This window comes from Aquila chrysaetos, unplaced genomic scaffold (assembly GCF_900496995.4).
Source record: "Aquila chrysaetos chrysaetos unplaced genomic scaffold, bAquChr1.4, whole genome shotgun sequence".
NCBI classification, from domain to species: domain Eukaryota; kingdom Metazoa; phylum Chordata; class Aves; order Accipitriformes; family Accipitridae; genus Aquila; species Aquila chrysaetos.
In genome coordinates, this window is record NW_024470431.1 from 1 (window position 1) to 22,272 (window position 22,272).

At 59.9% G+C, this 22,272-nt stretch overlaps 1 protein-coding gene across 1 annotated transcript; it reads right to left on the minus strand.

Annotated features, from left to right (window-relative positions):
- Positions 1-4,482: 4,482 nt before the first annotated feature.
- On the minus strand, positions 4,483-21,252 carry LOC115338545 (ubiquitin-like modifier-activating enzyme 1; the record flags this gene model as incomplete). The annotated part of the gene is given in 21 exon segments (XM_030007160.2): positions 4,483-4,584; positions 6,414-6,609; positions 6,871-6,935; positions 7,397-7,593; positions 8,935-9,100; positions 10,039-10,194; positions 11,057-11,137; positions 12,305-12,415; positions 12,520-12,675; positions 13,523-13,669; positions 14,194-14,238; positions 14,240-14,292; positions 15,023-15,155; positions 15,254-15,344; positions 15,889-15,995; positions 17,213-17,347; positions 18,382-18,550; positions 19,151-19,185; positions 19,187-19,210; positions 19,997-20,107; positions 21,136-21,252. Coding segments are annotated over 20 exon segments (2,280 nt in total), but the record flags the coding sequence as incomplete, so codon positions are not given.
- Positions 21,253-22,272: the final 1,020 nt, after the last annotated feature.

The following is a 22,272-nucleotide window of genomic DNA, read 5'->3' on the forward strand; positions in this document are numbered from 1 at the left end:
ACTGGATGGCACCCAAGGGTGATGGATGGCACCCAAGGATTATGGGATGATGGCCAAGGGTGATGGATGGCACCCAAGAAGAATAGAAGGATGTTCAAGGGTGAAGAACACCACCCAAAGCTCATTGGATGGCACCCAAAGGTGATGGGATGATGTCCAAGGGTGAAGGACAGCACCCAAGGGTGATGCGATGGCACCCAAGGGGTAACGTCCATCACCCAATGGTGATAGGTGGCACCTAAGGGTGGTGGGACGGCACCCACGGGTGAGGGTGGTGCCCAAGGGTGATGAAATGGCACCCATGGGTGAGGGTGGCACCCAAGCGTGACTGATGGCACCCAAGAGCAATAGCCACCAAGCAACGGTGATGGTGGCACCCAACAATGACCGATGGCACCCAAGGGTGATGCGATGGCACCCAGGGGTGATGTCCACCACCCAACAATGACCGATGGCACCCAAGAGTGATGGGATGGCACCCAAGGGTGATGTCCACCACCCAACAATGACCAATGGCACCCAAGGGTGATGGGATGGCACCCAGGGGTGATGTCCACCACCCAACAATGACCGATGGCACCCAAGGGTGACGGTTGGCACCCAAGGGTGATGTCCACCACCCAACAATGACCGATGGCACCCAAGGGTGACGGTTGGCACCCAAGGGTGATGTCCACCACCCAACAATGACCGATGGCACCCAAGGGTGATGGGATGGCACCCGAGGGTGATGTCCACCACCCAACAATGACCGATGGCACCCAAGGGTGATGGGATGGCACCCAAGGGTGATGTCCACCACCCAACAATGACCGATGGCACCCAAGAGTGATGGTTGGCACCCAAGGGTGATGTCCACCACCCAACAATGACCGATGGCACCCAAGGGTGATGGGATGGCACCCAGGGGTGATGTCCACCACCCAACAATGACCGATGGCACCTAAGAGTGACGGTTGGCACCGAAGGGTGATGTCCACCACCCAACAATGACCAATGGCACCCAAGGGTGATGGGATGGCACCCAAGGGTGATGTCCACCACCCAACAATGACCGATGGCACCCAAGGGTGATGGGATGGCACCCAAGGGTGATGTCCACCACCCAACAATGACCGATGGCACCCAAGGGTGATGGGATGGCACCCAAGGGTGATGTCCACCACCCAACAATGACCGATGGCACCCAAGGGTGATGGGATGGCACCCAAGGGTGATGTCCACCACCCAACAATGACCGATGGCACCCAAGGGTGACGGTTGGCACCCAAGGGTGATGTCCACCACCCAACAATGACCGATGGCACCCAAGAGTGACGGTTGGCATCCAAGGGTGATGTCCACCACCCAACAATGACCGATGGCACCCAAGGGTGACGGTTGGCACCCAAGGGTGATGTCCACCACCCAACAATGACCGATGGCACCCAAGGGTGATGGGATGGCACCCAAGGGTGATGTCCACCACCCAACAATGACCGATGGCACGCAAGAGTGATGGTTGGCACCTAAGGGTGATGTCCACCACCCAACAATGACCGATGGCACCCAAGGGTGATGGGATGGCACCCAAGGGTGATGTCCACCACCCAACAATGACCGATGGCACCCAAGGGTGACGGTTGGCACCCAAGGGTGATGTCCACCACCCAACAATGACCGATGGCACCCAAGGGTGACGGTTGGCACCCAAGGGTGATGTCCACCACCCAACAATGACCGATGGCACCCAAGGGTGACGGTTGGCACCCAAGGGTGATGTCCACCACCCAACAATGACCGATGGCACCCAAGGGTGACGGTTGGCACCCAAGGGTGATGTCCACCACCCAACAATGACCGATGGCACCCAAGGGTGACGGTTGGCACCCAAGGGTGATGTCCACCACCCAACAATGACCGATGGCACCCAAGGGTGATGGGATGGCACCCAAGGGTGATGTCCACCACCCAACAATGACCAATGGCACCCAAGGGTGATGGGATGGCACCCAGGGGTGATGTCCACCACCCAACAATGACCGATGGCACCCAAGGGTGACGGTTGGCACCCAAGGGTGATGTCCACCACCCAACAATGACCGATGGCACCCAAGGGTGATGGGATGGCACCCAAGGGTGATGTCCACCACCCAACAATGACCGATGGCACCCAAGGGTGATGGGATGGCACCCAAGGGTGATGTCCACCACCCAACAATGACCGATGGCACCCAAGAGTGATGGGATGGCACCCAAGGGTGATGTCCACCACCCAACAATGACCGATGGCACCCAAGGGTGATGGGAGGGCACCCAAGGGTGATGTCCACCACCCAACAATGACCGATGGCACCCAAGAGTGACGGTTGGCACCCAAGGGTGATGTCCACCACCCAACAATGACCGATGGCACCCAAGAGTGACGGTTGGCACCCAAGGGTGATGTCCACCACCCAACAATGACCGATGGCACCCAAGAGTGACGGTTGGCACCCAAGGGTGATGTCCATCACCCAACAATGACCGATGGCACCCAAGGGTGACGGTTGGCACCCAAGGGTGATGTCCACCACCCAACAATGACCGATGGCACCCAAGGGTGACGGTTGGCACCCAAGGGTGATGTCCACCACCCAACAATGACCGATGGCACCCAAGGGTGACGGTTGGCACCCAAGGGTGATGTCCACCACCTACAATGACCGATGGCACCCAAGGGTGATGGGATGGCACCCAAGGGTGATGTCCACCACCCAACAATGACCGATGGCACCCAAGGGTGATGGGATGGCACCCAAGGGTGATGTCCACCACCCAACAATGACCAATGGCACCCAAGGGTGATGGGATGGCACCCAGGGGTGATGTCCACCACCCAACAATGACCGATGGCACCCAAGGGTGACGGCTGGCACCCAAGGGTGATGTCCACCACCCAACAATGACCGATGGCACCCAAGGGTGATGGGATGGCACCCAGGGGTGATGTCCACCACCCAACAATGACCGATGGCACCCAAGGGTGACGGTTGGCACCCAAGGGTGATGTCCACCACCCAACAATGACCGATGGCACCAAGGGTGACGGGATTGGCACCCAAGGGTGATGTCCACCACCCAACAATGACCGATGGCACCCAAGGGTGATGGGATGGCACCCAAGGGTGACCCAAGGGTGATGTCCACCACCCAACAATGACCGATGGCACCCAAGGGTGACGGTTGGCACCCAAGGGTGATGTCCACCACCCAACAATGACCGATGGCACCCAAGGGTGATGGGATGGCACCCAAGGGTGATGTCCACCACCCAACAATGACCGATGGCACCCAAGGGTGATGGGATGGCACCCAAGGGTGATGTCCACCACCCAACAATTGACCGATGGCACCCAAGGGTGATGGGATGGCACCCAAGGGTGATGTCCACCACCCAACAATGACCGATGGCACCCAAGGGTGATGGGATGGCACCCAAGGGTGATGTCCACCACCCAACAATGACCGATGGCACCCAAGAGTGACGGTATGGCACCCAAGGGTGATGTCCCACCACCCAACAATGACCGATGGCACCCAAGAGTGACGGTTGGCACCCAAGGGTGATGTCCACCACCCAACAATGACCGATGGCACCCAAGGAGTGAGGGTGATGTCCATCCACCCAACAATGACCGATGGCACCCAAGAGTGACGGTTGGCACCCAAGGGTGATGTCCACCACCCAACAATGACCGATGGCACCCAAGGGTGACGGTTGGCACCCAAGGGTGATGTCCACCACCCAACAATGACCGATGGCACCCAAGAGTGACGGTTGGCACCCAAGGGTGATGTCCACCACCCAACAATGACCGATGGCACCCAAGGGTGACGGTTGGCACCCAAGGGTGATGTCCACCACCCAACAATGACCGATGGCACCCAAGGGTGATGGGATGGCACCCAAGGGTGATGTCCACCACCCAACAATGACCAATGGCACCCAAGGGTGACGGTTGGCACCCAAGGGTGATGTCCACCACCCAACAATGACCGATGGCACCCAGGGTGATGGGATGGCACCCAAGGGTGATGTCCACCACCCAACAATGACCAATGGCACCCAAGGGTGACGGTTGGCACCCAAGGGTGATGTCCACCACCCAACAATGACCGATGGCACCCAAGAGTGACGGTTGGCACCCAAGGGTGATGTCCACCACCCAACAATGACCGATGGCACCCAAGGGTGACGGTTGGCACCCAAGGGTGATGTCCACCACCCAACAATGACCGATGGCACCCAAGGGTGATGTCCACCACCCAACAATGACCGATGGCACGCAAGAGTGATGGTTGGCACCTAAGGGTGATGTCCACCACCCAACAATGACCGATGGCACCCAAGGGTGACGGTTGGCACCCAAGGGTGATGTCCACCACCCAACAATGACCGATGGCACCCAAGGGTGACGGCTGGCACCCAAGGGTGACCCACGGGTGACAGCACCCCCCCCCGGAGGCTCCGCCCATCGCCCTACTCACGTTGTCAGGGTCGAAGACGAGGGGGTGGGGGCAGCGCTTGGGCCCCGACCAGAAGAGGGTCCCCGAGTTCGTCTTCTGCAGGGGAGGGGAGAGGCGTTAACGAGGTCATTACGGGGTGGGAAAGCGTTAACGAGGTCATTAGGAGTTAATGAGGGTAATCAGGGGTGCAGAAAGGGTTAATGGGGGTGATTAAGGGGGCAGAAAGGGGTCATCAAGGCAATTAGGGGCTAAGGAAAGCAATTAAGGGGCAATTAAGGGTTGATGACAACAATAAAAAGAGTGATTATGGGCTAATAGCAATAATTAAGAGCCAATTAAAGCATAACCTAAGCAATTAAGGGTTAACGGAGCAATTAAGGAGCAACTAAAGATTAATGAAAGCAATTACAGAGCAATTAAGGGTTGATGTGGTAATTAATAAACAATTAGGGATTGAAAAGCATAATTAAAAGTAAATGAAAATAATGCCACAATTAGGGGTTAGTGGGGTGATTAAGGGGCAATTAAGGGTTAATGAGAACAATTAATGGGGCAGTTAGGAATTAACAGGTAATTAACAAGCAATTAATAGTTAATGGGGCAATTAGATGTTAATGAAAGTAACTAACATGCAATTATATGTTAATGGGGCAACTAAGAGGGTAATTAAAGGGGTGGGAAAGGGTCAATTAGTGTAATGAGGGTTAACAAGGGGGTTATCCCCCCCCCCGCCTGATCCACCCCCCAGGGGCCCGATCCACCTCCCCCCTCCCCAGGGGTCCCAATGCACCCCAAGGGGCCCAATCCACTCCAAGGGACTCTAAAGCACCCCCAGGGACCCAATGCCCCCCCCCCCCCCCCCGGGGCCTGATCCACCCCAAGGGACCCAATGCTCCCCGCCCTCCAAGGGGCCCGATCCACCCCATGGGTCCTGATGCCCCCCCAAGGGGCCTGATCCACCCCATGGGTCCTGATGCACCCTGACCCCTTTGCAAAGCGCCTGATCCACCCCAAGGGACCCTAAAGCATCCCGAGGGGCCTGATCCACCCCCCCCCCAGGGCCCAATCCAGCCCCCATGGGTCCCAAGGCACCCCAAGGGACCCAATGCCCCCCCCCCAAGGGACCTGATCCATCCCAAGGGACCCTAAAGCACCCCAAGGGACCCAATGTCCCCCCCCCCCCCCAAGGGACCTGATCCATCCCCAGGGACCCTAAAGCACCCCAAGGGACCCAATGCCCCCCCCCCCCAAGGGACCTGATCCATCCCCAGGGACCCTAAAGCACCCCAAGGGACCCAGTGCCCCCCCCCCAAGGGACCTGATCCATCCCAAGGGACCTGATCCATCCGCAGGGACCCTAAAGCACCCCGAGGGACCCAATGCCCCCCCCCCCCCCCCAAAGGGACCTGATCCATCCCCAGGGACCGTAAAGCACCCCAAGGGACCCAATGTCCCCCCCCCCAAGGGACCTGATCCATCCCAAGGGACCTGATCCATCCCCAGGGACCCTAAAGCACCCCAAGGGACCCAGTGCCCCCCCCCAAGGGACCTGATCCATCCCAAGGGACCTGATCCATCCCCAGAGACTGTAAAGCACCCCAAGGGACCCAGTGCCCCCCCCCAAGGGACCTGATCCATCCCAAGGGACCTGATCCATCCCAAGGGACCCTAAAGCACCCCAAGGGACCCAATGCCCCCCCCCAAGGGACCTGATCCATCCCAAGGGACCTGATCCATCCCCAGAGACTGTAAAGCACCCCAAGGGACCCAGTGCCCCCCCCAAGGGACCTGATCCATCCCAAGGGACCTGATCCATCCCAAGGGACCCTAAAGCACCCCAAGGGACCCAATGCCCCCCCCCAAGGGACCTGATCCATCCCCAGGGACCCGATCCACCCTGGCCCCCCACCCCCAGTGTCACCCACCTGGCCTGGGGGGAAGTTGTGGAGGAGCTGACGGATGTTGTTGCTGTACTGACGGTGCCAATGGCGACAGGCCCAAGCCACGCAGTCGGGCCAAGCCCGGGGCCGCTCGCTCACCAAACTGCGCTGCACCGCTTCCAGTACCTCCAGCGGTTGGGTGCCCGCCAGGCGCAGGGTGCGCTCCACGAATTTAGGGTCCCTGCGGAGGTTGGGGAAGGGTGAGGATGGGGATGGGGTGAGCAATGCAGGGAAGTGGTGGGGGAGGAAGTTAGTGTGGGGGAGAGGCAGGGGAGTGTAAAGCAGGAGGGGTTATATGGGTGCCACGCAGGGTGGGTGCCATGCTGGGGGGGGTTATAATGGTGCCACACAGGGTGGGTGCCATGCTGGGGGTTGCAGGGGGGTTGTTGGGTGCCCCCCGCCCCTCCTTCCTCCCCCCTCGGCCCCTCCGCTTGACACCCACGTCAGGTACTGGTTGACATTCTCCGCCGGCTGCTTGAAGAGACCCTCGAACTCGTCACGCGCCCACTGCGGAGGAGGGGCTGTCAGCTGGGGGGCCCAGGCGTCCGGGAACCCCCACGGGGGACCCAGGCGTCTGGGACACCCTATAGAAGGGACCCAGGCATCCAGGGCACCCTACACAAGGGACCCAGGCATCTAAAACCACCCCATATGAAAGGACATAGGTGTCCAGGACACCCTATAGAAAGGACCCAAACATGCAGGACCTCCCCCGGCAAGGTCCCGGGTGTCCAGAGCACCCTATAGTAGGGACGCTGGCATCCAGGACCCCTATAGAAGGGACCCAGGTGCCCTGAAGCCCCTATAGAAAGAACTCAGGTGTCCAAGACACGCTATAGAAAGGACTCAGGAATCTAAACCACCCCATCCAAAGAACTTAAGTGCCCAGAACACCCTATAGAAGGAACCCAAACATCTGGGGTCCCCTATAGAAGGGAGCCAGGCGTGCGAAGCCCCTATAGGGGTACCTGGAGAGTGTGCTCGATGGCGTTAGGGAAGTTCTTGAGGGTGCAGATGGGGATGGCCTTCTCGGGAGGGTCCTGGCTGGAGCTGTAGGATTCACTCAGAAAAGGGATCACCACCTGCACGTTCCCTTTCGTCCCCAGTGTCCCCGACTCCAGCAGCGGCTTTCGGTAATAGACGCAGCGCCGGTCCATATAGAGCCCTATAGTGGAATAAGCCCAGTGTCTAGAAGGTGCCCCAGTGTCTATAGGTTGCCCAGGCCAGGGGGTGGTCCCGGAGGGGGGTTTTGGGGCACTCTGAGGTGCCTATGGCACTCCCAGGGCTCCTTATAGTATTCTTGGGGTCGCTATAGCATTCCTGAGATTCCTGTAGCACAGCTGATGGTCTGTATAGCATTCTAGTGGGTATTTAAGTGTTTCTGTAGGTACCTACAATGCTCTTGTAACACCCTGAAGATACCTATAGTCTGCCTGAGGCCCTTATGGCAACCGTAGGAGTCCCTATAATATTTTTGGGGGTACTTATGACATCGTTGTAAATCGTGTAGAAGGTCCTTACAACATTGGTGGAGTCCCTATAGAAATCCTAAAATTTCTATAGCATCCCTATAGCATCTCTAGGGGTCCCTATAGCACCCCTGATGGCACCTACAGCCTCCCTATAGCATCTCTAGGCAGGCATATTGCACTCCTGGGGTCCCTACAGCATCCTTATAGGCACCCCTGAAAATACCTATAGCCTGCCTGAAATCTCTATAGTACCTGAAGAGCTCCTACAGCACCTAATACCCAGAAAACTCTTTACAGCACGCCAAGATCACCCTACAGCACCCTGAAGATCCTCCATAGCCCCCAACCCTCACACCCCCCCAGAGAACCTAAATGAAGCTCTATAACACCCCAAGGACCACCCCCAGCACCCTGAAGACCCCCTATAACACCCTAAAACCCCCCGAGCACCCAAAAAAACCCTATAGCCCCCCAAAAGACCTCCTACAGCACCCTAAGAACATCCCACACCACCCTGAAGAACCCCTATAGCCCCCCAAAGCCCTCTGCAGCACCCAAATGATGCTCTATAGCACCCCAAGGACCCTATATAGCATCCTGAAGACACCCTACAGCACCCTCAAAACCCCTAGAGCACCCAAACAATGCCCTATAACACCTCAAGGACCCCCCCCAGTACCCTGAAGACCACCTATAACACCCACAATACCCTCAGAGCACCCAAAACCCCACTTACAGCACCCCCAAAATCATCCCACACAACACTGAAGACCCTCTGTAGCACCCCAATCCCCCCAAAGCACCCAAATGATGACCTACAGCACCCAAGGACCCCTCTATAGCACCCAAAAAATCCCTATAGCACCCCAAGAAGATCCCACATCACCCTGAAGAACCTCTATAGACCTCCAAACCCCCCGCAGAACCCAAACGATTCCCTATAACATCATGAGAACCCCCTCCAGCACCTTGAGGACTTCCCTAGCACCCCGAGGACCCCCCCATAGCACCCCGAGGACCCCACGGGTGCTCACGGGCGTCAACGTTGTCCAGGGCATTGGCGACGCCATCCAGGGCCTCAAAGAAGTCGTCATCGTAGACACGCTCGGTGTCGGGGCCGACGCGGTCGGGGCGGCTGCTCACCCGCAGCGCCGGGTTCATCTCCCGCACCGCTGCTGCCGCCCGTTCCGACTTCAGTTTCTGTGGGGAGGAGCCACGCCCCTTAAGGCCCCACCCCTTCAAGCCCCACGCCTTTGTGCCTCTCCCAATCCAACAAAACGTCAAGGCGACTTGACTGTTGATGTTGGCCAACTCAATGACAGCATCTTGATGGTGGTTCACCCGTAGACTCCACCCTCTTGACTCCACCCACTTGCTCTCTACCCCATAGACTCCTCCCTTTAAGACCCAATCCCTTCTGGACCCACCCCTTTAAGCCCCACCCCTTTCTCCCTCTCTTAGTCCAACAAAATATCAAGACAACTTGACCGTTGACGTTGGCCAACTCAGTGGCAACATCTTGATGGTAGTTCCCCCATAGACTCCACCCACTCACCCGCTACTTCACAGACTCTTCCCCTTAAGCCCCACCCCTTCATGCCTCTCCCAGTCCAATAAAATGTCAAGGCAACTTGACTGTTGTTGGCCAACTCAATGGCAGCACCTTGATGGTGGTTCCTCCCCCGACTCCACCCCATGAGACCCCCCCCAAGGCTCTGCCTACTTATCCTCCACCCCATAGACTCCTCCTCCTTAAGCTCCACCCATTTCATCCCCTCCCACTTACCACGCCACTTTCAGATGACTTGACCATTGGCCTTGGCCAACTCAACATTGACTAATCCTAGACCTATTTTCCAAGCCGTAGACTCTACCTCCTGAGACTCCACCCCTTGAGGCTCCACCCACTCATTCCACACCTCCACAGACTCCTCCCCCTTTAGCCACACCCATTTAGGTCCCTCCCACTCATAACATATCAACAAGGCCTGATAGTTGACAGCGGTCAACTCAACACTGGCCACCTCCATGGTGGTTCCTACCCGGTAGACCCTGCCCTCTGAAACCCTGCCCCTCAAGGCTCCACCCACTCATCCCCCACCCCCATAGGTTCCTTGCCCTTTGATCCCACCCCTCACCGTGACATCCCAGGGCCGGAAGAGGAACTGACGGTTGAGGTTGGACTTTTCGATGGTGTCCATGTCGGTGACGGTGATGCAACCCTCAGGGCCACAGCCCAGTCCCACCATTGCAAAGTTCTTCAGCAGCTCGCAGCCGATGGCCCCGGCCCCCACCTGCGCCCAGGGACATGCGGGGACACGTGGGGACACCTGGGGACACTCAGGGACGCAGCCCGAGGTGGCCCCGGAGGGGCTGGGGACAAGTGGATGGGAAAGGGGTGGGGATGAGGGGACAGTTGGAGATGCTCAGGGATGCGTGAGGACACTTGGGGACACTTGGAGTGAGATGGGGACACTCTGAGGACCCATGGGGACACGTGGGGACGCTCAGGAGACCCGTGAGAACACTTGGAGACACTTGAAGGACATCTGGCAGTACATGGGGACATGAAGGGACACCCAGGAGACCCATGGGGACACTTGAGGGACGTGTGGGGACGATTAGGGACAGATGGGGACACTTGGAGGACCCGTAGGGACACTCAGGAGACCCATGAGGACACTTGGGGACACTTGATGGACTTGGGGACGGGGAGGGGACACTCCGGGATGCAGCCCAAGGTGGCTAAGGAGGCCTGGGGGCACGTGGATGGGAGAGGAGGACACTTGGCAGTTCCATAACGACATGAGGGGACATTTGGGGACACTCTGGGGACACATGGAGGACGCTTGGGGACATTCAGGGACATTTAGGAGACCTGGGAGAAGACTTAAGAACACTTGGGGACAGGGAAGGGACATGTGGAGAACCCACAGGGACACACAGGGAGACTCATGAAGATACTTAGGGACACTTGATAGACACTTGGGGACAGGGAGGGGACACTTGAGGACGCAACCCGAGGTGGCCATAGAGGCTTGGGAACATGCAGATGGGAGAAGAGGACACTCAACAGCCATGAGGGGGACACTTGGGGACACATGGAGGACACAAGGGGAAAGTTGGGGACATTTGGGGACAGTCAGGGACACTGACCACAAAGTACTTCTGGGCACCCAGCTTGGCCTGCAGCTCCGCTCCGAACACCGCGATCTGCCCGTCGTAGCGGCTGTTGCGCTGGGGACAACCCGACGTGTCATCCGGACGTGTCACCCCATCGCGGGGACACCACCGGGGACCACAAAGCCACCCACGGGTGTCCCGTGGGTGACACCCACCCACGGGTGGCCCCAAGAAGGTGGCCAACCGATGGGTTCCTCAAGGAAACGCCTGCCCACGGGTGCTCAATAGTCAATGCCAACCCCATTGAGATGCCCACCCATGGGTGTCCTCAAGCAGATGCCAAACCCAAGGAGGGGCCAGCCATGGGTGTCCCATGGCCAATGTCCACCCTAACGAGAGGCCACCCATGGGTGACGCCCACCCCAAGAAAGCACCCACACGTGGGTGTCGCCAAGAACGTGGCCAACCCATGGGTGCCCTATGACCGATGCCCACCCCAAGGAGATGCCCGTCCATGGGTGTACCCTAAGGGGATGTCCCCAAGGGGCGTGACCACCCATGGGTGCCCACAAGGAGATGACCAACCCACGGGTGTCCTCCAGAAGGTGTCCACCCATGGGCGTCCCCCAATAAGGTAGCCAAGCTATGGGTGTTCTCAAGCAGATGCCAACCCCAAGGAGAGGCCACCCATGGGTGCCCCCTAGCTCCTACCAACTACAAGGAGATGCCCACCCATGGGTGTCCCCAAGAAGGTGGTCAACCCATGGCTGACATTAAGAAGACAACCAACCCATGGGTGTCTTCCAGCAAATCCCCACCCATGGCTGCCCCAACAACTAACGCCCACCCCAAGGAGAAGCCCACCCATGGGTGCCTCTTGGCCAAAGCCCACCCCAAGGAGATGCCCACCCATGGGTGTCCCCAAGAAGGTGGCCAACCCATGGGTGACGTTGAGAAGAAGGTCTTCCAGCAAATCCCCACCCATGGCTGCCCCAACAACTAACGCCCGCCCCAAGGAGAAGCCCACCCATGGGTGCCTCTTGGCCAAAGCCCACCCCAAGGAGATGCCCACCCATGGGTGTCCCCGAGAAGGTGGCCAACCCATGGGTGACGTTGAGAAGGCGGCCAACCCATGGGTGACGTCAAGAACGTGCTCAACCAATGGATGTCCTCCAACAAATGTCCTACAACCAATGCCCACCCCAAGGAGACACCACCCACGGGTTGCTCCTCTGACCAACGCCCACCGCCAGCAGGCCCCCCCCACCCATGGGTGCTCACCGGGCGACACTGCTCCTCTGTAAGAACCGTCTCCTTATTCTCTTCAGGAAGACACTCCAACGCGTCAAAGTAGAGCCATTGGGTGATGGGCGTGAACTTCCCCGACACCGCCTGCGTCACGGTCCTCGTTAGAGGACCCAAACATCCGGGGAGGGGACCCAGGTGTCCTGGGTGGGGACCCAAGCGTCCAGGGTGGGGACCCAAGTGGCCGGTACCTTCATGACCTCCTGGGCCGCCAATCCCCCGATGAAGGCGTTGACGGGCGCCAAATCGCCGGTGGCTTGGAAAGCCAGTTCCCGCAGCAGTTCCTCGTCAAGCTCCGCCCCCGGGGCCACCTCCCGGGTCAAGGCCACCACCTCCGCAGCGTCACCCTGGATGGGGACACACAGTGTTGGGAGCACCCGCGGACAAAGGCAGGGCCACGAGTCGTGATGGTGACGTGTTGGTGGTCTCCATGGCCTCAACGTCCCCCATGGTGTCCCCAATGTCCCCAACATCCCCGAATGTCCCCAAGGCTCCCCATGTCCCCAACACCCCTGACGGCCTCCATGTCCCCGACGTCCCCAAGCGGTGGTGAGGCCATGGTGGGCGGCCATGTTGGTGCAGGACCTGGTGGCCTCCATGTTCTCAACAACCCTAATGTGCCCAGTATACCCAACTGGTGGTGGGGCCATGGCGGGCAGCCATGTTGGTGCAGGACCTGGTGGCCTCCACGTCCTCAACAACCCTAACGTGCCCAGTATACCCAACTGGTGGTGGGGCCATGGTGGGTGGCCACGTTGGTGCAGGACCTGGTGGCCTCCATGTTCTCAACAACCCTAATGTGCCCAGTATACCCAACTGGTGGTGGGGCCATGGCGGGTGGCCACGTTGGTGCAGGACCTGGTGGCCTCCATGTCCTCAACAGCCCTAACGTGCCCAGTATCCCCAACTGGTGGTGGGGCCATGATGGGTGGCCATGTTGGTGCAGGATCTGGTGGCCTCCATGTCCCCAATGTCCCCAACATCCCCAATGAGTGGTGAGGCCATGGTGGGCGGCCATGTTGGTGGTGCAGGACCTGGTGGCCTCTATGTCCCCAACGTCCCCAACCAGTGGTGGGGCCATGGTGGGTGGCCATGTTGGTGCAAGACTTAGTGGCCTCCATTGTCCCCAACACCCTCAATGTTCCCCATGTCCCCAAGCCCCCCCGATGTCCCTAAAATCCCCAATGTTCCCACCTGGTGGCGTGGCCGAGGTGGGCGGCCATGTTGGCGTATGAAGCGGTGCAGGGCCTGCCAGCCCCAGTGCATGATGGGAGGTCTCTCAGCCTTCCCGAAGTCGGTGATCATCAGCTCCGGCTCCACCAGCGCCTCCCGCAGCCGCTTCTGGGGACAGAGAGGGGACAGGTGAGCACCCAGTGCCAGCCAGTATACTCCAGTGACACCCCAGTCCCTCACAGTTCCCTCCTAAACCCCTTCCAGTCTCCCTGGTATCTCCCAGTGTCGCCCAATGCCCTCTCAGTGCCCCCTAATGACCTCCCATCACTCTCCAGTACCTCCCAGTGCTCCCAAATCCCTCCCAGTATACCCCAGTCCCCTCCCAGTACTCCCGAACCTCTGCCAAACCCCTTCCAGTGCCCCCCGATGACCTTCCACAACGCCCAAGTACCTCCCAGTCCCCCCCCGTTCCCTCCCAAACCCCTCCCATTCTCCCCAGTATCTCCCAGTGCCCCCTGATGACCTCCCACCAACCCCAGTACTTCCCAGTGCCTCCTAATCTACCCCCAGTCCCTCCCAGCATCCCCAGTCCCCTCCCAACCTGCCCCTAGTCCATCCCAGTGCCTGCCAGTCCCCTCCCAGCACCCCTCGCTCCCTCCCAATCCTCGCCCAGTGCTCCCAGTGCCACTCACGAAGCGGATATGCTTGGGCATCTTGACTTGGGTGACGATCCCCCCCCCTCACGTAGTCCCCGAAACCGCTGGTGTCCCCGATGCTGAAGGTGTACGGCCCTGGGGGGTGGGGCTGTCACCCAGAGACCCGGGCGGCCGGGAGACCCCCAAAGGGGACCCAGGCACCCGGGGGGCTCCCCAGAAGGGACCCAGGCGGCCAGGGTGCTTCCCGCAAGGGACCCAAGCGGCCGGGAGACCCCTAAAAAGGGACCCAGACGTCCAGGAGACCCCTAAAAAGGGACCCAGGAATTCAGGGCACCCCTAAAAAAGGACCAAGGCATCCGGGATGCTCCCCACGAGGGACCCAGGCGGCTGGGAGACCCCTAAAAAGGGACCTAGGTGGCTGGGAGACCTGCAAAGGGGACCCAGGCATCCGGGGCACCCCTATAAAGGGACCCAGGCATCCAGGGTGCTCCCCACAAAGGACCCAGGCGGCCAGGAGACCCCTAAAAAGAGACCTAGGTGGCCAGGACACCCGCAAAGGGGACCCAGGCATTCGGGGCACCCCTAAAAAACAACCCAGGTGGCCGGGGTGCTCCCTGCAAGGTACCCAGGCAGCCAAGAGATCCCTAAAAAGGGACCCAGGCATCCAGGGTGGTCCCCGCAAGGGACCCAGGCATCTGGGAGACCCCTAAAAAGGGACCCAGACATCCTGGAAACCCCTAAAAAGGGACCTCAAGAGCCGGGAGACCCTTAGAAAGGGACCCAGGTATTCAGGAAACCCCTAAAAAAGGACCCAGGTGTCCGGTAGACCCCCCCACCCTGAGAACATCCAGGCGCCCGGGCTCACCGAGGACACGGATCTCGACGGGACCGCAGCTGTTCAGCTCCTCCATACCCTCCACCTCAGTGAAGGTGACGAAATCGCCCGTCTCGAAGCCGTGACGAGCCTCGTCCAGGCACGTCACCTCCCCCGGGCACCCCTGGGTGAGGAGCAGGGGGGGAAAGACAGGGTGCTGAGGGGACCCAGGCGTCCGGGAGACACCCTACTCCCACCCCAAGTGACCCAAGTACCCAGTACCTTAGTCACCATGGAAACCATAGCACTGAGGGGTTGTTCCCCGTTGGTGTCCGTCACCACCATGTCATCCCCAAAATCACAAAAAAGCTGCCTAAAATGGGGCGAGGGAAATGGTGTCAGCCAGGGGACCCGGGTGTCCCAGATCCCCAAAAGGGTCCCAGGCATCCGAGGCACCCCCCAAAAGGGACCCAGGGGTCCAGGAGACCCTATAGAAGGGGCCCAGGTGCCCGGCAGACCCTATAGAAGGGGCCCAAGCATCCAGGAGATCCCCTAAATGGGACTCAGCCACCCAGGAGATCCTACGGAAAAGACTCAGGCATCCACAAGACCCTATAAAAGGGACCCAGGCACCCGGGAGATGCCACAGAAGGGACCCAGGCACCCGGGAGACCCTATAGAAAGGACCCAAGCATCTGTGAGACCCCCTAAACCCAGCCACCTGGGAGACCCCCTAAACGGGACCCAGCTACCTGGGAGACCCCCTAAACGGGACCCAGCTACCTGGGAGACCCCCTAAACGGGACCCAGCCACTTGGGAGACCCTATGGAAAGGACCCAGGCATCCGGGAGACCCTACAGAAGGGACCCAGGTGCCCCAGAGACCCTATAGAAGGAACCCCAGGCATCCAGCTCACCCGAAAAGCCCACGGGTGTCGGCCACCACCAGCTTGATCCCATGGCTGTGGCAAAAGTCCCCAACCCAGAGTTGTTCCTCCAACGAGGAGTTGGTCAACACCACCACCTATGGAAAGACCACGTCTGTCCGTCCGTCTGTCACCTGGGGCGGGGGATGGGTGGACGGAGAAGGGGACGGACGGACAGGAGGCCATGGGGGGTGAATAACCCCCTGGGGAGGGTTTGAGAGGTACAGGCAGCCACGGAGAGACAAGAAGCCACAGAGAGGTACGGGTGGACGCACAACCAGGCAGACGGATGGACAGACAGACATCAAATGGCACAGGGAGATCCTCAGACCCAGAAAATAGGGGGTATGGGGGGTCCTGGGGAGGTACAGACACACAACAAGACGGACAAACAAGTAAAGGCACGTGGAGACTGTCAGATCCAGAAAATGGGGGGTACGGGTGGTCCTGAGCAGGAACAGGGGGTCGTGAGCGAGTATAGGCAGCCACAGAAACACAAGCAGCCACGAAGCACAGGCGGACACACAGTTAGGCAGACAGATGGACAAGGAACAGCATGCGCAGACTGTCAAGACCCAGAAAATGGGGAGTACAGAGGATCCTGAGTGAGTACAGGATAACACAGAGACACAAAACGCCATGGGGAAGTACAGTCAGACACGCAACCTGACATGCACGTAGACAGTTGCATGCATAACGGCATGCAGAGACCGTCTGACCCAGGAACTGGGGGGGTACTGGGGGTCCTGAGTGGGTGTAAGCACCCACAGAGACATGAGGAACCACTTAAGGAAGAAAATAGGAGGTACAGCCCATCCTGGGTGGGTACAGGTGGTCCTGAGTGGGTACAAGCAATCCTGGGTGGGTACGGGCGGCCACAGAGACACACGCAGGCCCAAAGAAGTACAGTCAGACACACAACTAGGCGGGCGAACGGACAGACACACGCGTAAGGGCACGTGGAAAGTGTGAGAGCCAGAAATTAGGGGGTACAGGAGGCCACAGAGACACGAGGAGTCGCTAAGAAGTACAGTTGGACGCACAACCGGACAGTAGGACACAAACAGCCCCAAGAATGGTTGTGGGGAGGCCACTGCTGTCCCAGGGGACACAACTGTCCCCAGAGAGGGGTACAGGCGGCTTTTAGGAGTACAACCGGCCACGGAGATCACAGTCGGCCACGTGAAGGACAGTCAGACACCCAAATCAACGGCCCCAGAGTTCATTTTGGGGAAGAAAAGGGGGCACAGACAGGCTACAAGTAGATGTAAGAGATGCGGGCAGATGCAGGAGGTACAGGCAGCCACGGGTGTACCTGGAAGGGTGCTAGAAGCTCCTGGCTGAGGGGCTGGCGGGTGCTGGTGACGGCCACGTAGGCGTTGAGCTCAGCTAATCGGGGCAGCGTTGCTTCCGCCCGGTTCTGCCCCACGTCTTCCTCCCGCAGGTAGAACTTGGGAGAGAGGGGGGTGTGTGACAGAATAAAAAAGGGGTGGGGGGTTGTCGGGGGGGGCCCTGGCACCCAACGACCCCCCCCAGACACTCCTCAGCACCCACGGAAGGCTGCCCCACCCGCTCCAAGAATACATGGGGAGATATTTACTACCCCCAGCAAATTAATTGCCCCTAGGGGGGCATTTATACCCCCTGAGAAACCCAACCATCCCCCCACAACAACCCCCCATAAGGGCTAATTACTCCTCCTGTTAATTAATTACCTGCCAGGTTAATTAATTGCCCCATGCAGGACATTTAGCTTCGCTAATGAGCCCTGATAACAACTTCAGGGGTGAATTAATTACTCTGGAGGAGGAAATTCAGCTTCCCTAGGCAACAAAATCGCCCCATACAACAACCCCCTATAAGTGCTAATCATTTCTCAGCTTAATTACTTACTTTCTAAGTTAATTAATCACCCTATGAACAATATTTAACCCCTCTGATGACGCCGGATAACAACTTCAGGGGTGAATTAATTACCCTGGGAGAGGAATTCAGCTTCCCTCGGCAACCCAATCACCCCCCACACAACCCCTCCATACTGATCAATCACCCCCCAAATTAATTAATCACCCCCAGTATTAATTAACTATCTAGGGTGCGTGGCATTTAAGCTTCCTAATCGTTACAATCAACCTCAATAATAACCCCAAGCATGGATTAAATACACCGGGGGGGGGGGCGCATTTAGCTCCCCTGGGCAACCCAATCACCCCAGAGAACAAGAGCCTGTAAAGACTAATTACCCCCCAGGTTCATTAATTAACCCAGGCGGGGGGGGGGGGGGAGGCATTTAACTCCTCTGATGAGCCCTGATAATGATTCGAGGACTGGATTAATTACCTCGGGGCGGGGGGGGGGCATTTAGTTCTCCTCAGGCATGGACACACACCCCCCCTCCCGCCAAAACCAGCTTTACTTAACCTCAAGAAAAGATCGATTAACACAAGCAGGGGCTAATTAAGCCTGAAAAATTAATTAATTTACCTGGGAAGCGAGGTCAGGCCAGGCGGCGGGTTGGGGGTCGTGAAGGGTGACGGATTTGACCCCCCCTAGCACCAGGTTTTTGGCCACCTCCACCCCCAGCCCCCGCAGCCCCGACACCAGGACGTTGGACGTCTGCATCCGCTTCATCGCCTCGTGACCCAGCACGTACCTGGGGGGGGTGTCGGGGGGGGTCAGGGTGGTCACCGGGGGTCCCCCAAATCCTCATGGGGTCCCCCAAGGTCCCACAGGGTCCCCCCCAGGGCCGTGAAAATGGCTGAAAATAACTGGGAGGGACCCAGGCATCTAGGGAAGGCCCCCCCCCCCCCCCAATCCATAGCGATGCCCCCAACACCTCCACAGAGCACCCCAAATTCATATGGACCTCCCCAAGTACCTATGGAACCCCCAAGTCCACAGGGACCCCCCCAAGAACCTATAGACCCCCCCCAGTCCTTCAAGGAGCCCCCAGCACCCCAGGAGAGACCCAGGGAGCCCCCCAAATCCATAGTGACCCCCCCAAGCACCTACAGAGCACCCCCAATTCCTGAAGGGACCCCCCCAACACCCCGGGAGAGACCCAGGGAGCCCCCAAATCCATAGTGAACCCCCCCAAATCCATGGAGACCCCCCCCAAGTACCTATAGAGCCCCCCTCCCAAATCCATCGGAACACCCCGACATCCTCGGGGGGTGACTCAGGCACCCAGAGGACCACAACATCCCACCCCCTGGCCCAAGGTGGGGGGGCACCCCAACATCTGGATACTCACAGCTGGCGGGAGTAAAGCCCCTCATCGATCTCGGCCCTCGCCCCCGTTCTTCGCCATGCCCTTGGGGGGGGGTAACAACAGCGTCAGCGGGGGGGACGGGGACATCTGCCACCCCCAGGATGCATAGGGACACTCGGGTGACAACAAGGTGGCACCAGGTGATGGCCAAATTTGCAGGGAAAGCTCAGAGCAGCAGGAAGGTGACAACGAGACTAAAGGAGGTGACAAACGCCTCCAGGAGGGGTGACAGGGACACCCGGGGGTGATGGGGAGACCCAGGTGACAGATGGGTGACACCAGGTGACAGCCAAGTGACACCAGGTGACAGCCAAGTGACACTGGGTGACAGTCCCATTGACGGGGGTGGCTCAGAGCACCACACAGGTGATGGCGAGACCAGAAAAGGTGACAGGGACACCCGGGGGTAACAGGGACACTGAGGTGACAGCCAGGTGACGCTCCCATTGGTGGGGGTGGCCCTGAGCAGGGGTGACAACAAGGATTGACGGGGGACACGTCACCCCCAGGAGACATAGGGACACCCAAGTGACACCGGGTGACAGCAAGGTGACACTCACATTGATGGGGGTGGCTCTGAGCAGAGCACGGGGGGGGGGGGGGGGTGACAACGAGGACCGAGGGAGACAAATGTCACCCCCAGGACACGTAGGGACACCCAGGTGACAAATGGGTGACACTGGGTAACAGCAAGTTGACACCAGGTGCCGCCCAAGTTAGCGGAAACGGCTCTGAACTTCAGAGAGGTGACAAGGAGAGCAAAGAAGGTGACAGGAATACCCAGGGGGGTGACAGGGACACCCAGGGGTGACAGGAGGTGACACTCACGTTGGCAGGGGTGACGCTGGGGGGGACGGCGGAGGCGGGGGCGCGGCTGGAGCCCGTCGGCGGCTCGGACCCGGAGACGCGGCGCTTCTTCGACAGCGGGGAGCTGGACATCTGCAGGGTCAGAGGTCAGAGGTCAGCTGGGGACAAGGGGTGACAGCGGGTGACACATAAGAGTAACAACAGGAGGGACGCAAGGTGATACTAGGGTGACATTGGGGAGGACTGGATAGCAGTGGGTGACAAGAAGGTGGTGGGTGACACAGGGGGTGGCACTGAGGGACACACGGTGACGTCAGTGGCACCCGGTGACATCAGGAGGGGACATGAGGCGACACCAGGGGCAGCGGGTGATGCCGGGGGGGACATGGGTTGGCAGGGGATGACACTGAGGGACGGTGGGTGACACACGGGGTGGCACCAGGAAATGGAGAGAGTAACGCTAAGGGACACTGGGTGACATCGTCCCCGCCAAGGGACCCAAACCAGCCCCCCCCCCCCCCCAAGCTTAACAGGGGACGGGGATTTCCCAGGGGTTCCCATTAACGAGAGCGGTTCCTGTGAACGGGGTCCCCGTTAGCGAGGGTCCCATTGAGGGGTTCCCATTACTGGGGTCGGGTTCCTATTAGCGGGGGTCCCCGAAGGGGGGGGGGGAGTCCCATTAACCGAGGGTCCCCTGGGGCGGGGGGGGGAGAATCCCATTAACCGAGAGTCCCTTGGGGGGGGGGGGAATCCCATTATCGGGGGAGGGGGTTCCCATTAACCGGGGCCACGTTCCCACTACTGGGGGTCCCGGGTGGGGGGGGGGGGTGTGTTCCTATTATCGGGGGTCCATTAACTGGGGCCGAGTTCCTACTACCCGGGGTCCCCGGGGGGCGGGTCCCCATTAATGGGGACCCCAAATGAGGCTGTTCCCATTAACCGGAGTCAGGTTCCCATTACCGGGGTTCCCCAAGGGGGGGGTGTGTCCCCCTCCCGGCCTCCTCACAGGCCCAGAGGGGGGGTTCCCACTAACCGGGGCGGGGTTCCCACTAACCGGAGGGGGGGCCTCAGCCCCTCCAAGCCCAGCCCCCCCCCCCCCTTCCCCGTGCCCCCCACCCCCCGGGGCCCCCCCCTCCAGCCCCGGTCCCCCCCTCCCGCACCAATGATGCTGTCCAGGCCCCGCCGCCGGGTCCCGCCCGCTCCGCTCGGCTCCTCCGCGACAAGATGGCGGCGGCGGCGGCTACCCCCCGCCGCCCCCTCCCTCCTCACTCTCTTCCCCGCCCCCCGACCCTTCCCATTGGTTACCGGCGCCCGCCGGCGCGCTCCTATTGGTTCTCACCTCCCGCCACCGCCCGCCTCCTCCCTCCCCCCGCCTCGGCCGAGGCGCTGATTGGGGAGAGGGGGGGCGCGCCCCGGGTGGCCACGCCCCCTTTCCTCCCGCCGGAGCCCGGATGTGGAAGCCCCGCCCCCGCCCCGCGCCTACGGGTGGAGGGAGGGGGCGGGGCCTCGTGACACAGCACCGCGCGCGCGGACCCGACGGCGGCCGGGAGGGGACACGGGGGCCCATGGGAGGCCTATAGGGACTTATGGGGGCCTATAGGGGCCTATGAGGGGGATATAGGGCCCTATAGGGGGCCGTGAGGCCCCATAGGGGCCTGTAAGGACCTGTGGGGGCCTATAAGCGCCCGATGGGGGGATATAGGGGGCCGAGAGGCGGCTGTGCAGAGCCAATGGGGGCCTATGAGGCATTAGAGGCGCCCATAGGGACGTATAGGGGCTTATGGGGGGACCTGGGGAGCCATAGGGGGCTATGGGGGGGTCCTATAGGTGCCGATGGGCGGGCTATAATGGGCTGTGGGGGCCTATAGGGGGATATGGGGGGCCTGCGGGAGCTTATGGGGGACATAGGGAGCTATGGGGCCCTATGGTGGACTATAGGGGTATATATGGGTCTATGGGAAACCAGGGGTGGGGGTCGGGGCTTATCGGGAACCTGAGGGGGGCATAGGGGCTTATAGGGGATGTATGGAGCCCGGGGGGGGGGGTAGGTAGCATCGGAGGGCCATAGGGCCCTATAGGGGCCTGTTGGGGAGTCCTCGGGGCTCTGGGGGCCCTATAGGGGCTTGGGGGGGCTATAGGAGCCTATGGGGAACCTATAGGGGCTCAATAGAGGCTGGGGGGGGGGACACAGGGGCTGCAGGCACCCTATGGGGGCTGGCGGGGGGGGGGCACAGGGGTCCTATAGGGGCTCTGCGGGGGGGTCATAAAGAGCCATGAGGGGCTATAGGGGCCTATAG